The following is a 15,537-nucleotide window of genomic DNA, read 5'->3' on the forward strand; positions in this document are numbered from 1 at the left end:
ATGCCATTGGGATCCATCATGTGATATGAGATGATTCCATTGGGATCCATCATGTAATATGAGATGATGCCACTGGGACCCATCATGTAATATGAGATGATGCCATTGGGATCCATCATGCAATATGAGATGCCATTGGGATCCATCATGTGATATGAGATGAAGCCATTGGGATCATTCATGTAATATGAGATGAAGCCACTGGGACCCATCATGTAATATGAGATGATGCCATTGGGACCCATCATGTAATATGAGATGATTCCATTGGGATCCATCATGCAATATGAGATGCCATTGGGATCCATCATGTGATATGAGATGAAGCCATTGGGATCCTATCATGTAATATGAGATGCCATTGGGATCCATCATGTGATATGAGATGAAGCCATTGGGATCCTATCATGTAATATGAGATGATGCCATTGGGATCCATCATGTAATATGAGATGAAGCCACTGGGATCCATCATGTAATATGAGATGAAGCCACTGGGATCCATCATGTAATATGAGATGAAGCCATTGGGGTCCATCATGTGATATGAGATGAAGCCATTGGGATCCATCATGTAATATGAGATGATGCCACTGAATTCAAATGAAGAATAGGCTTTTGAAGCCAGTCTACATTTCGGTCTACGGTTGTCAAAACAACCTGGCTTGGTTTTTTTGTATTAGTTTTGTAGATGAGCACATATTTACGCTACATTTCTTTGAACTAATCTGAAAGCTCATGGGGGAATCAAAGACTTGGACGAGACTGCCCAGCAGTTGTCATAGGAGCACAGCTTACACAACACAACTTTTACTGCACCAGTCACTCCAATTAAAACAGCTTTGAAACAGTTCTTGGATCAAGCACAGTCCAGTTGTTGGATAATTAAAGTGAAATAAATAAAACGCAAGGTGTTTCCATCTATTTCAATGCATATTATTCCAGTGTTTGACCCGTGTATAAGTGGGATTGATTCCGTACATGCTCAGCGATATGCCAATTAGGAGTACAGCTCACTTTCTATAGGTTATTAAAGATCAGCTTCATTACAAATGTAGACTTTTAGGAACAGCGCATACTACTTTAACATTGATTTTAATATCTATACTGTCTTCAAGGATTTCACACTGATTTTAATATCTATACTGTCTTCAAGGATTTCACACTGATTTTAATATCTATACTGTCTTCAAGGATTTCACACTGATTTTAATATCTATACTGTCTTCAAGGATTTCACACTGATTTTAATATCTATACTGTCTTCAAGGATTTCACACTGATTTTAATATCTATACTGTCTTCAAGGATTTCACACTGATTTTAATATCTTTACTGTCTTCAAGGATTTCACACTGATTTTAATATCTATACTGTATTCAAGGATTTCACACTGCACATCCAGTAAAACACAAATGACACACACAATAATGTGAAAACTTTATTAAGCCTCACCTCTGCATGATATATATACACAATATAAGCACTTTGAGAAGTTGTTGGGTCCTTCATAGATTATACAACTGTTTTGAATTATTAGTCAACCAGATCCAGGGGAATATAGAACCTGTGACTTGTAAGAAGAAAAAAATGCAAACAAACCAAAACACATGCATTCATGATGCATTCCCTACTGCTCTGACAGCTGAAAGGCATCTTCAAGAACTCTCTGTGCAAGGCGCTAAAAACCAATACTGCCCCCACCAAAATCTGAGATATGAAATATATGCTGTTAGTAAATCTGAAAGAGGATTAAACATGTTGAACATACTGTAAATACATTCATTCTTTCAGTGTAAAATTCACAAACCAAGAAACAAATGAAAATGTTGTATCAAATTATTTACATACATCTGTTTTATACTGGTGAACAGATTATATGGTTTACCCTGTTTTTCACTGTATAATAGATATCTTATTAAAATGTATTGATTCTCTACCATTCCACACGTTTCTGATATCTATACAAGCAGATCCACAAACATACTTCTTTCCTTGTACTCAATACACAGCCATGAGCTCGGCTTCTCTTCCATCAGCTGTGACTTCGCCGCCGGGAGTAACTGCGGTCACTTCTACTATAAGAACGATACGACCTGCAATAACACAAAGAGGAGCACTCTTAGTAACCAGGGGTTTTTAATCAGACAACACATCAGCAATTGTTATTCTTCTTTCAACTGTAAAGGTGACCAAGACTTTAAACCTGAACCCTATTTGTTCATTAGCTCTGCTATTCACTGAAGATTCTATTCTATTGAAGATCTTTTGGATATTGTAAAGATCTTGCAGCTGCTTCCTGGTGCCAGATTAGCGCATGTGTTTTAGTGCTGTGATCAGACCATGTGTCATCTTTTTGTATAGAGAGAACACAGCCAAGGCAGAAGTTTTCATGAAGAGTGACCCGGAATGCAGATAATATTAATGATCTGGAGCAGCGTCAAGTCTCTCTAACACATACAGTAAAGATCTGGGTGGAAGCGACACTGTCCAAACGTACAGCGCTTAATATCTGTTCCCTGTAACAGCATGTTAATAAGAAAATGAAACTAAAGAAAGGCATAGTATTAACAGACATTGTTCAAAAACAAGCTGGTCCTACCACAACACAGATATACAAACCTGGAACTGCGATCGTAGCTCCGGGACGTTCGGTAGCTGTCACTTCTTCGTCTCCTGCTGCTTCGACTCCTACTTCTGTTGTAGTAGCTGTCATATGTGACGGACCTTTTTCAAATGAATTTCAACAGTTAGGAATTAAGACAATTGCACTGTATAACTGCGCTGTCTGTGCCCCATAGATTCACAGCAGGCTTGAGGTTCATGCTCACCAGCATCATGCAAAAGCTTAAGACTTTTTCATAAATGTGAAAAACTGAAATTTACTCTATTACGACTACTTAGATGAAATGGTCTTCAAGCTGTTGTAAAAATTCTATTAAATGTACCTGTTGTGCATTCCCATTTGCTATATGACACACACACACACACACCTCAAATGTGGGGTTTATTTTAAAACATGTATCTGGTACTACACTCGGTATGCTTGCCCTGCCTCAGTATTTTACATCATATCTGGTACTGCACTCGGTATGCTTGTCCTGCCTCAGTATTTTACATCATGATATCTGGTACTGCACTCGGTATGCTTGCCCTGCCTCAGTATTTTACATCGTGATATCTGGTACTGCACTCGGTATGCTTGTCCTGCCTCAGTATTTTACATCATGATATCTGGTACTACACTCGGTATGCTTGCCCTGCCTCAGTATTTTACATCATGATATCTGGTACTGCACTCGGTATGCTTGCCCTGCCTCAGTATTTTACATCGTGATATCTGGTACTACACTCGGTATGCTTGCCCTGCCTCAGTATTTTACATCGTGATATCTGGTACTGCACTCGGTATGCTTGTCCTGCCTCAGTATTTTACATCATGATATCTGGTACTGCACTCGGTATGCTTGCCCTGCCTCAGTATTTTACATCATGATATCTGGTACTGTACTCGGTATGCTTGCCCTGCCTCAGTATTTTACATAGTGATATCTGGTACTGCACTCGGTATGCTTGCCCTGCCTCAGTATTTTACATCGTGATATCTGGTACTGCACTCGGTATGCTTGTCCTGCCTCAGTATTTTACATCATGATATCTGGTACTGCACTCGGTATGCTTGTCCTGCCTCAGTATTTTACATCATGATATCTGGTACTACACTCGGTATGCTTGCCCTGCCTCAGTATTTTACATCGTGATATCTGGTACTGCACTCGGTATGCTTGCCCTGCCTCAGTATTTTACATCGTGATATCTGGTACTACACTCGGTATGCTTGCCCTGCCTCAGTATTTTACATCATGATATCTGGTACTACACTCGGTATGCTTGTCCTGCCTCAGTATTTTACATCATGATATCTGGTACTGCACTCGGTATGCTTGTCCTGCCTCAGTATTTTACATCATGATATCTGGTACTGCACTCGGTATGCTTGTCCTGCCTCAGTATTTTACATCATGATATCTGGTACTGCACACGGTATGCTTGTCCTGCCTCAGTATTTTACATCGTGATATCTGGTACTGCACTCGGTATGCTTGTCCTGCCTCAGTATTTTACATCGTGATATCTGGTACTGCACTCGGTATGCTTGTCCTGCCTCAGTATTTTACATCGTGATATCTGGTACTACACTCGGTATGCTTGTCCTGCCTCAGTATTTTACATCATGATATCTGGTACTGCACTCGGTATGCTTGTCCTGCCTCAGTATTTTACATCGTGATATCTGGTACTACACTCGGTATGCTTGTCCTGCCTCAGTATTTTACATCATGATATCTGGTACTGCACTCGGTATGCTTGTCCTGCCTCAGTATTTTACATCGTGATATCTGGTACTACACTCGGTATGCTTGTCCTGCCTCAGTATTTTACATCATGATATCTGGTACTGCACTCGGTATGCTTGTCCTGCCTCAGTATTTTACATCGTGATACCTGGTACTGCACTCGGTATGCTTGTCCTGCCTCAGTATTTTACATCGTGATATCTGGTACTGCACTCGGTATGCTTGCCCTGCCTCAGTATTTTACATCGTGATATCTGGTACTACACTCGGTATGCTTGCCCTGCCTCAGTATTTTACATCGTGATATCTGGTACTGCACTCGGTATGCTTGCCCTGCCTCAGTATTTTACATCATGATATCTGGTACTGCACTCGGTATGCTTGTCCTGCCTCAGTATTTTACATCATGATATCTGGTACTGTACTCGGTATGCTTGCCCTGCCTCAGTATTTTACATCGTGATATCTGGTACTGCACTCGGTATGCTTGCCCTGCCTCAGTATTTTACATAGTGATATCTGGTACTGCACTCGGTATGCTTGTCCTGCCTCAGTATTTTACATCATGATATCTGGTACTGCACTCGGTATGCTTGTCCTGCCTCAGTATTTTACATCATGATATCTGGTACTGCACTCGGTATGCTTGTCCTGCCTCAGTATTTTACATCATGATATCTGGTACTACACTCGGTATGCTTGCCCTGCCTCAGTATTTTACATCGTGATATCTGGTACTGCACTCGGTATGCTTGCCCTGCCTCAGTATTTTACATCGTGATATCTGGTACTGCACTCGGTATGCTTGCCCTGCCTCAGTATTTTACATCATGATATCTGGTACTACACTCGGTATGCTTGCCCTGCCTCAGTATTTTACATAGTGATATCTGGTACTGCACTCGGTATGCTTGTCCTGCCTCAGTATTTTACATCATGATATCTGGTACTGCACTCGGTATGCTTGTCCTGCCTCAGTATTTTACATCATGATATCTGGTACTACACTCTGTATGCTTGCCCTGCCTCATTATTTTACATCGTGATATCTGGTACTGCACTCGGTATGCTTGCCCTGCCTCAGTATTTTACATCATGATATCTGGTACTACACTCGGTATGCTTGCCCTGCCTCAGTATTTTACATCATGATATCTGGTACTGCACTCGGTATGCTTGTCCTGCCTCAGTATTTTACATCATGATATCTGGTACTACACTCTGTATGCTTGCCCTGCCTCATTATTTTACATCGTGATATCTGGTACTGCACTCGGTATGCTTGCCCTGCCTCAGTATTTTACATCATGATATCTGGTACTACACTCGGTATGCTTGCCCTGCCTCAGTATTTTACATCATGATATCTGGTACTACACTCGGTATGCTTGTCCTGCCTCAGTATTTTACATCATGATATCTGGTACTGCACTCGGTATGCTTGTCCTGCCTCAGTATTTTACATCATGATATCTGGTACTGCACTCGGTATGCTTGCCCTGCCTCAGTATTTTACATCATGATATCTGGTACTGCACTCGGTATGCTTGCCCTGCCTCAGTATTTTACATAGTGATATCTGGTACTGCACTCGGTATGCTTGCCCTGCCTCAGTATTTTACATCGTGATATCTGGTACTGCACTCGGTATGCTTGTCCTGCCTCAGTATTTTACATCATGATATCTGGTACTGCACTCGGTATGCTTGTCCTGCCTCAGTATTTTACATCATGATATCTGGTACTACACTCGGTATGCTTGCCCTGCCTCAGTATTTTACATCGTGATATCTGGTACTGCACTCGGTATGCTTGCCCTGCCTCAGTATTTTACATCGTGATATCTGGTACTACACTCGGTATGCTTGCCCTGCCTCAGTATTTTACATCATGATATCTGGTACTACACTCGGTATGCTTGTCCTGCCTCAGTATTTTACATCATGATATCTGGTACTGCACTCGGTATGCTTGTCCTGCCTCAGTATTTTACATCATGATATCTGGTACTGCACTCGGTATGCTTGTCCTGCCTCAGTATTTTACATCATGATATCTGGTACTGCACACGGTATGCTTGTCCTGCCTCAGTATTTTACATCGTGATATCTGGTACTGCACTCGGTATGCTTGTCCTGCCTCAGTATTTTACATCGTGATATCTGGTACTGCACTCGGTATGCTTGTCCTGCCTCAGTATTTTACATCGTGATATCTGGTACTACACTCGGTATGCTTGTCCTGCCTCAGTATTTTACATCATGATATCTGGTACTGCACTCGGTATGCTTGTCCTGCCTCAGTATTTTACATCGTGATATCTGGTACTACACTCGGTATGCTTGTCCTGCCTCAGTATTTTACATCATGATATCTGGTACTGCACTCGGTATGCTTGTCCTGCCTCAGTATTTTACATCGTGATATCTGGTACTACACTCGGTATGCTTGTCCTGCCTCAGTATTTTACATCATGATATCTGGTACTGCACTCGGTATGCTTGTCCTGCCTCAGTATTTTACATCGTGATACCTGGTACTGCACTCGGTATGCTTGTCCTGCCTCAGTATTTTACATCGTGATATCTGGTACTGCACTCGGTATGCTTGCCCTGCCTCAGTATTTTACATCGTGATATCTGGTACTACACTCGGTATGCTTGCCCTGCCTCAGTATTTTACATCGTGATATCTGGTACTGCACTCGGTATGCTTGCCCTGCCTCAGTATTTTACATCATGATATCTGGTACTGCACTCGGTATGCTTGTCCTGCCTCAGTATTTTACATCATGATATCTGGTACTGTACTCGGTATGCTTGCCCTGCCTCAGTATTTTACATCGTGATATCTGGTACTGCACTCGGTATGCTTGCCCTGCCTCAGTATTTTACATAGTGATATCTGGTACTGCACTCGGTATGCTTGTCCTGCCTCAGTATTTTACATCATGATATCTGGTACTGCACTCGGTATGCTTGTCCTGCCTCAGTATTTTACATCATGATATCTGGTACTGCACTCGGTATGCTTGTCCTGCCTCAGTATTTTACATCATGATATCTGGTACTACACTCGGTATGCTTGCCCTGCCTCAGTATTTTACATCGTGATATCTGGTACTGCACTCGGTATGCTTGCCCTGCCTCAGTATTTTACATCGTGATATCTGGTACTGCACTCGGTATGCTTGCCCTGCCTCAGTATTTTACATCATGATATCTGGTACTACACTCGGTATGCTTGCCCTGCCTCAGTATTTTACATAGTGATATCTGGTACTGCACTCGGTATGCTTGTCCTGCCTCAGTATTTTACATCATGATATCTGGTACTGCACTCGGTATGCTTGTCCTGCCTCAGTATTTTACATCATGATATCTGGTACTACACTCTGTATGCTTGCCCTGCCTCATTATTTTACATCGTGATATCTGGTACTGCACTCGGTATGCTTGCCCTGCCTCAGTATTTTACATCATGATATCTGGTACTACACTCGGTATGCTTGCCCTGCCTCAGTATTTTACATCATGATATCTGGTACTACACTCGGTATGCTTGTCCTGCCTCAGTATTTTACATCATGATATCTGGTACTGCACTCGGTATGCTTGTCCTGCCTCAGTATTTTACATCATGATATCTGGTACTGCACTCGGTATGCTTGCCCTGCCTCAGTATTTTACATCATGATATCTGGTACTGCACTCGGTATGCTTGCCCTGCCTCAGTATTTTACATCATGATATCTGGTACTACACTCGGTATGCTTGTCCTGCCTCAGTATTTTACATCATGATATCTGGTACTGCACTCGGTATGCTTGTCCTGCCTCAGTATTTTACATCATGATATCTGGTACTGCACTCGGTATGCTTGTCCTGCCTCAGTATTTTACATCGTGATATCTGGTACTGCACTCGGTATGCTTGTCCTGCCTCAGTATTTTACATCGTGATATCTGGTACTGCACTCGGTATGCTTGTCCTGCCTCAGTATTTTACATCGTGATATCTGGTACTGCACTCGGTATGCTTGTCCTGCCTCAGTATTTTACATCATGATATCTGGTACTGCACTCGGTATGCTTGTCCTGCCTCAGTATTTTACATCATGATATCTGGTACTGCACTCGGTATGCTTGTCCTGCCTCAGTATTTTACATCGTGATATCTGGTACTGCACTCGGTATGCTTGTCCTGCCTCAGTATTTTACATCGTGATATCTGGTACTGCACTCGGTATGCTTGTCCTGCCTCAGTATTTTACATCATGATATCTGGTACTGCACTCGGTATGCTTGTCCTGCCTCAGTATTTTACATCATGATATCTGGTACTGCACTCGGTATGCTTGTCCTGCCTCAGTATTTTACATCATGATATCTGGTACTGCACTCGGTATGCTTGTCCTGCCTCAGTATTTTACATCGTGATATCTGGTACTGCACTCGGTATGCTTGTCCTGCCTCAGTATTTTACATCGTGATATCTGGTACTGCACTCGGTATGCTTGTCCTGCCTCAGTATTTTACATCGTGATATCTGGTACTACACTCGGTATGCTTGTCCTGCCTCAGTATTTTACATCATGATATCTGGTACTGCACTCGGTATGCTTGTCCTGCCTCAGTATTTTACATCATGATACCTGGTACTGCACTCGGTATGCTTGTCCTGCCTCAGTATTTTACATCGTGATATCTGGTACTGCACTCGGTATGCTTGTCCTGCCTCAGTATTTTACATCGTGATATCTGGTACTGCACTCGGTATGCTTGTCCTGCCTCAGTATTTTACATCGTGATATCTGGTACTGCACTCGGTATGCTTGTCCTGCCTCAGTATTTTACATCGTGATATCTGGTACTACACTCGGTATGCTTGCCCTGCCTCAGTATTTTACATCGTGATATCTGGTACTACACTCGGTATGCTTGCCCTGCCTCAGTATTTTACATCGTGATATCTGGTACTACACTCGGTATGCTTGTCCTGCCTCAGTATTTTACATCATGATATCTGGTACTGCACTCGGTATGCTTGCCCTGCCTCAGTATTTTACATCATGATATCTGGTACTGTACTCGGTATGCTTGCCCTGCCTCAGTATTTTACATCGTGATATCTGGTACTGCACTCGGTATGCTTGCCCTGCCTCAGTATTTTACATCATGATATCTGGTACTACACTCTGTATGCTTGCCCTGCCTCATTATTTTACATCGTGATATCTGGTACTGCACTCGGTATGCTTGTCCTGCCTCAGTATTTTACATCATGATATCTGGTACTGCACTCGGTATGCTTGCCCTGCCTCAGTATTTTACATAGTGATATCTGGTACTGCACTCGGTATGCTTGTCCTGCCTCAGTATTTTACATCATGATATCTGGTACTGCACTCGGTATGCTTGTCCTGCCTCAGTATTTTACATCATGATATCTGGTACTACACTCGGTATGCTTGCCCTGCCTCAGTATTTTACATCGTGATATCTGGTACTGCACTCGGTATGCTTGCCCTGCCTCAGTATTTTACATCATGATATCTGGTACTGCACTCGGTATGCTTGTCCTGCCTCAGTATTTTACATCATGATATCTGGTACTGCACTCGGTATGCTTGTCCTGCCTCAGTATTTTACATCATGATATCTGGTACTGCACTCGGTATGCTTGTCCTGCCTCAGTATTTTACATCATGATATCTGGTACTGCACTCGGTATGCTTGTCCTGCCTCAGTATTTTACATCGTGATATCTGGTACTGCACTCGGTATGCTTGTCCTGCCTCAGTATTTTACATCATGATATCTGGTACTGCACTCGGTATGCTTGTCCTGCCTCAGTATTTTACATCATGATATCTGGTACTGCACTCGGTATGCTTGTCCTGCCTCAGTATTTTACATCATGATATCTGGTACTGCACTCGGTATGCTTGTCCTGCCTCAGTATTTTACATCATGATATCTGGTACTGCACTCGGTATGCTTGCCCTGCCTCAGTATTTTACATCGTGATATCTGGTACTACACTCGGTATGCTTGCCCTGCCTCAGTATTTTACATCATGATATCTGGTACTGCACTCGGTATGCTTGTCCTGCCTCAGTATTTTACATCATGATATCTGGTACTGCACTCGGTATGCTTGTCCTGCCTCAGTATTTTACATCATGATATCTGGTACTGCACTCGGTATGCTTGTCCTGCCTCAGTATTTTACATCATGATATCTGGTACTGCACTCGGTATGCTTGTCCTGCCTCAGTATTTTACATCATGATATCTGGTACTGCACTCGGTATGCTTGTCCTGCCTCAGTATTTTACATCGTGATATCTGGTACTGCACTCGGTATGCTTGTCCTGCCTCAGTATTTTACATCGTGATATCTGGTACTGCACTCGGTATGCTTGTCCTGCCTCAGTATTTTACATCATGATATCTGGTACTGCACTCGGTATGCTTGTCCTGCCTCAGTATTTTACATCATGATATCTGGTACTGCACTCGGTATGCTTGTCCTGCCTCAGTATTTTACATCATGATATCTGGTACTGCACTCGGTATGCTTGTCCTGCCTCAGTATTTTACATCATGATATCTGGTACTGCACTCGGTATGCTTGCCCTGCCTCAGTATTTTACATCATGATATCTGGTACTACACTCGGTATGTTTGCCCTGCCTCAGTATTTTACATCATGATATCTGGTACTGCACTCGGTATGCTTGTCCTGCCTCAGTATTTTACATCATGATATCTGGTACTGTACTCGGTATGCTTGCCCTGCCTCAGTATTTTACATCGTGATATCTGGTACTGCACTCGGTATGCTTGCCCTGCCTCAGTATTTTACATAGTGATATCTGGTACTGCACTCGGTATGCTTGTCCTGCCTCAGTATTTTACATCATGATATCTGGTACTGCACTCGGTATGCTTGTCCTGCCTCAGTATTTTACATCATGATATCTGGTACTACACTCGGTATGCTTGCCCTGCCTCATTATTTTACATCGTGATATCTGGTACTGCACTCGGTATGCTTGTCCTGCCTCAGTATTTTACATCATGATATCTGGTACTGCACTCGGTATGCTTGCCCTGCCTCAGTATTTTACATAGTGATATCTGGTACTGCACTCGGTATGCTTGTCCTGCCTCAGTATTTTACATCATGATATCTGGTACTGCACTCGGTATGCTTGTCCTGCCTCAGTATTTTACATCATGATATCTGGTACTACACTCGGTATGCTTGCCCTGCCTCAGTATTTTACATCGTGATATCTGGTACTGCACTCGGTATGCTTGCCCTGCCTCAGTATTTTACATCATGATATCTGGTACTGCACTCGGTATGCTTGTCCTGCCTCAGTATTTTACATCATGATATCTGGTACTGCACTCGGTATGCTTGTCCTGCCTCAGTATTTTACATCATGATATCTGGTACTGCACTCGGTATGCTTGTCCTGCCTCAGTATTTTACATCATGATATCTGGTACTGCACTCGGTATGCTTGTCCTGCCTCAGTATTTTACATCGTGATATCTGGTACTACACTCGGTATGCTTGCCCTGCCTCAGTATTTTACATCGTGATATCTGGTACTGCACTCGGTATGCTTGTCCTGCCTCAGTATTTTACATCATGATATCTGGTACTGCACTCGGTATGCTTGTCCTGCCTCAGTATTTTACATCGTGATATCTGGTACTACACTCGGTATGCTTGCCCTGCCTCAGTATTTTACATCGTGATATCTGGTACTGCACTCGGTATGCTTGTCCTGCCTCAGTATTTTACATCATGATATCTGGTACTGCACTCGGTATGCTTGTCCTGCCTCAGTATTTTACATCATGATATCTGGTACTGCACTCGGTATGCTTGTCCTGCCTCAGTATTTTACATCATGATATCTGGTACTGCACTCGGTATGCTTGTCCTGCCTCAGTATTTTACATCGTGATATCTGGTACTGCACTCGGTATGCTTGTCCTGCCTCAGTATTTTACATCGTGATATCTGGTACTGCACTCGGTATGCTTGCCCTGCCTCAGTATTTTACATCGTGATATCTGGTACTACACTCGGTATGCTTGCCCTGCCTCAGTATTTTACATCATGATATCTGGTACTGCACTCGGTATGCTTGTCCTGCCTCAGTATTTTACATCATGATATCTGGTACTGCACTCGGTATGCTTGTCCTGCCTCAGTATTTTACATCATGATATCTGGTACTGCACTCGGTATGCTTGTCCTGCCTCAGTATTTTACATCATGATATCTGGTACTGCACTCGGTATGCTTGTCCTGCCTCAGTATTTTACATCGTGATATCTGGTACTGCACTCGGTATGCTTGTCCTGCCTCAGTATTTTACATCGTGATATCTGGTACTGCACTCGGTATGCTTGTCCTGCCTCAGTATTTTACATCATGATATCTGGTACTGCACTCGGTATGCTTGTCCTGCCTCAGTATTTTACATCATGATATCTGGTACTGCACTCGGTATGCTTGTCCTGCCTCAGTATTTTACATCGTGATATCTGGTACTGCACTCGGTATGCTTGTCCTGCCTCAGTATTTTACATCGTGATATCTGGTACTGCACTCGGTATGCTTGTCCTGCCTCAGTATTTTACATCATGATATCTGGTACTGCACTCGGTATGCTTGTCCTGCCTCAGTATTTTACATCATGATATCTGGTACTGCACTCGGTATGCTTGTCCTGCCTCAGTATTTTACATCATGATATCTGGTACTGCACTCGGTATGCTTGCCCTGCCTCAGTATTTTACATCATGATATCTGGTACTACACTCGGTATGTTTGCCCTGCCTCAGTATTTTACATCATGATATCTGGTACTGCACTCGGTATGCTTGCCCTGCCTCAGTATTTTACATCATGATATCTGGTACTGCACTCGGTATGTTTGCCCTGCCTCAGTATTTTACATCATGATATCTGGTACTGCACTCGGTATGCTTGCCCTGCCTCAGTATTTTACATCATGATATCTGGTACTGCACTCGGTATGCTTGTCCTGCCTCTGCCACTTCCCCAGATTCTTCCCCTATTGACTGGCATGCTTTTTAACCAATAACTACGGCTGCATTTCATGATTTCCGTGAAATTTTACCCATTGCCATGTAATATGTAGTTCCCTGTGAAAACTGACAGTTCTGAAAGAATAGTTTAAATATACATATTTTTGTATCTCTTAAAAATAAATACAGTAATCCTTCTCCCTATTGACGCAGCACTCCCTGTTACACTGCATTAGGAACCTGGCAGCCGGTTTAGTTTGCTTCTGGTAAATGACTGAACACACACTGCATGGAGAGCTGCACGATTTCATTAAAATGTCTTCAACTAAAAAGACAGCAGCTGCATCAAAGACTGGAAATATTTCTGCTAAATATCGCTCTGTCAAGTACAAGAAGGGCACATTTCACATGTCTGCTGTTATTTTTACATACTGTAAAACCATTAATATTTGCGACCAAAATATTTGGCGAATCACGCCCATAAAACCTATTTTGCTCCAGAAATGTTGCCTCCCTGCTCCATTACACTAAGTATGTTGGAATCTGATATTCGTGCCAAAAATGTTTGCGGTTTTTTCATACATGAAAAACGCTTAATAAAAGTCTTGCAAATATTTATATCTTTACAGGAATTTCTGTTTTCATTTTGTTTGATAATTCACTGATGGTATAAACAAAGGGGTAGATAGATGTACGACGTGGGCCAGTCGCAGTGCAAACATACCGCCGTTTGCATTTTCATTACAACAATAAAAATAAATAAAAATATAAACAATAAACAAAAATGAAAGACAGTTTAATCCCATCAGATTCTATAGTGGGGCCCCCACCTTCACCCCCAAAAAGGTTTTCATAACATACAGTAGCCCCTCGCTAAACCGGACATGTTTGTTCGAGATAAGGTGGTGTCGGGTTTAAAAATAATACAAGAAAATCACACACAGATACATGATCAGTTCTCTATGTACTTAAATATAAATCATTATGCTGAAATAACACTAATGTGTTTTGAGTAGGCTACACATTACATTATGTAAAAATATAAATCTGTACAGTAGGCCTATACAGTACAGTAGTAAAATCAAATGAATACCCAGCGCACTTTTTTTGTACTTCAGCCTACTGGTAACACAAAATAAATCATGCTGCTGCATTGTACACATTGGTGTACAATGAGCATAAAAGATTATTTTAAATTGAAACTAAATGATTTTAGGGTATTCTCTTTTATTTATTACTATTTTTAGCTTGGTCCACTTAGTAGCCTAGACAATTAACACATAATAGATCATGGTCCTATACAGATGCTCAGAATGAGCTGGAGGGGTTAGTGGCACATGTGTGCAGCCTATTGCTCCCAACACGCTGGGAAGACCAGAAATGTCATAGAAATTTGTTTTCAAGGCTTGTAAGTACACCCTGACTTTAGTGAAAATTAGGTACTTGGGTGTTTGTCTCAAAAATGCATTGAGCACAACTGGCAACACCCGAGAAAAAGCGGACTGGGAAATGCCAGCAACAATTGCGACTGTTTAAAAACATACTTTCAAAGGTTCTTAACAAATTGATGCGATTTTAAAGAGTTGCAATTGCCCGCAGCTTTAGTACATCATTACAATATTTTTCTCCACGCTGTTTTTGTGAATTTCTGCAGGAACGCCCAGAATTACATATTCATTTAAATATGAACGGTGGCTGCAAAGCATTAGTTAAAATGCGTTTGTTGAGTACATTTCATGCTACACTGACGAATGGTTTGCAACAACTGCGACACTTCGCACTGTACACTTCAGTACATCTACCCCAAAAAGTCTTTAAAAGGTGGACATAAAAAAAAAAAATTCTACCATTTAGCATTCACTTTTTCAGGAAATCACTGAAATATTTAGGAATATTTGTTGTACAGTATCAAGAAAACAATGCTGTTTTTTGTGCTTTCATAAATCTTTAACAATCGAGAAATATCCTGAAAGACCCATTTTTAGACTGTGAAATACAATGAAATAAGCTCATTTTTTTTACAGTGAATGAAACACAGCCCTACCAGCAAGATGCTTTGACCCCGACTGAGGGGATCTGCCCTTGATGTGAAACAGC

The 15,537-nt window shown here is 41.9% G+C and overlaps 1 protein-coding gene across 5 annotated transcripts in view; it reads right to left on the reverse strand.

Annotated features, from left to right (window-relative positions):
* Positions 1–1,409: 1,409 nt before the first annotated feature.
* LOC117400401 (NK-tumor recognition protein-like) overlaps positions 1,410–15,537 on the reverse strand; it is a 50,987-nt gene continuing 36,859 nt past the window's right edge. For 3 of the 5 annotated variants that reach the window (XR_009328596.1, XR_009328594.1, XR_009328595.1), the window contains one exon: positions 2,654–2,727. Coding sequence is in view for 2 of the 5 variants with exons in the window: in XM_059023396.1 (XP_058879379.1) it covers positions 2,036–2,096; positions 2,623–2,727 (166 nt within the window). In the remaining 3 variants the exon portion in view is untranslated. Of the gene's footprint in view, positions 2,097–2,622; positions 2,728–15,537 lie in introns of those variants that run through there. The other 2 variants (XM_059023396.1, XM_059023394.1) reach the window with 2 other exon arrangements.

Source organism: Acipenser ruthenus, chromosome 4, assembly GCF_902713425.1.
Source record: "Acipenser ruthenus chromosome 4, fAciRut3.2 maternal haplotype, whole genome shotgun sequence".
Taxonomy (NCBI): Eukaryota; Metazoa; Chordata; class Actinopteri; order Acipenseriformes; family Acipenseridae; genus Acipenser; species Acipenser ruthenus.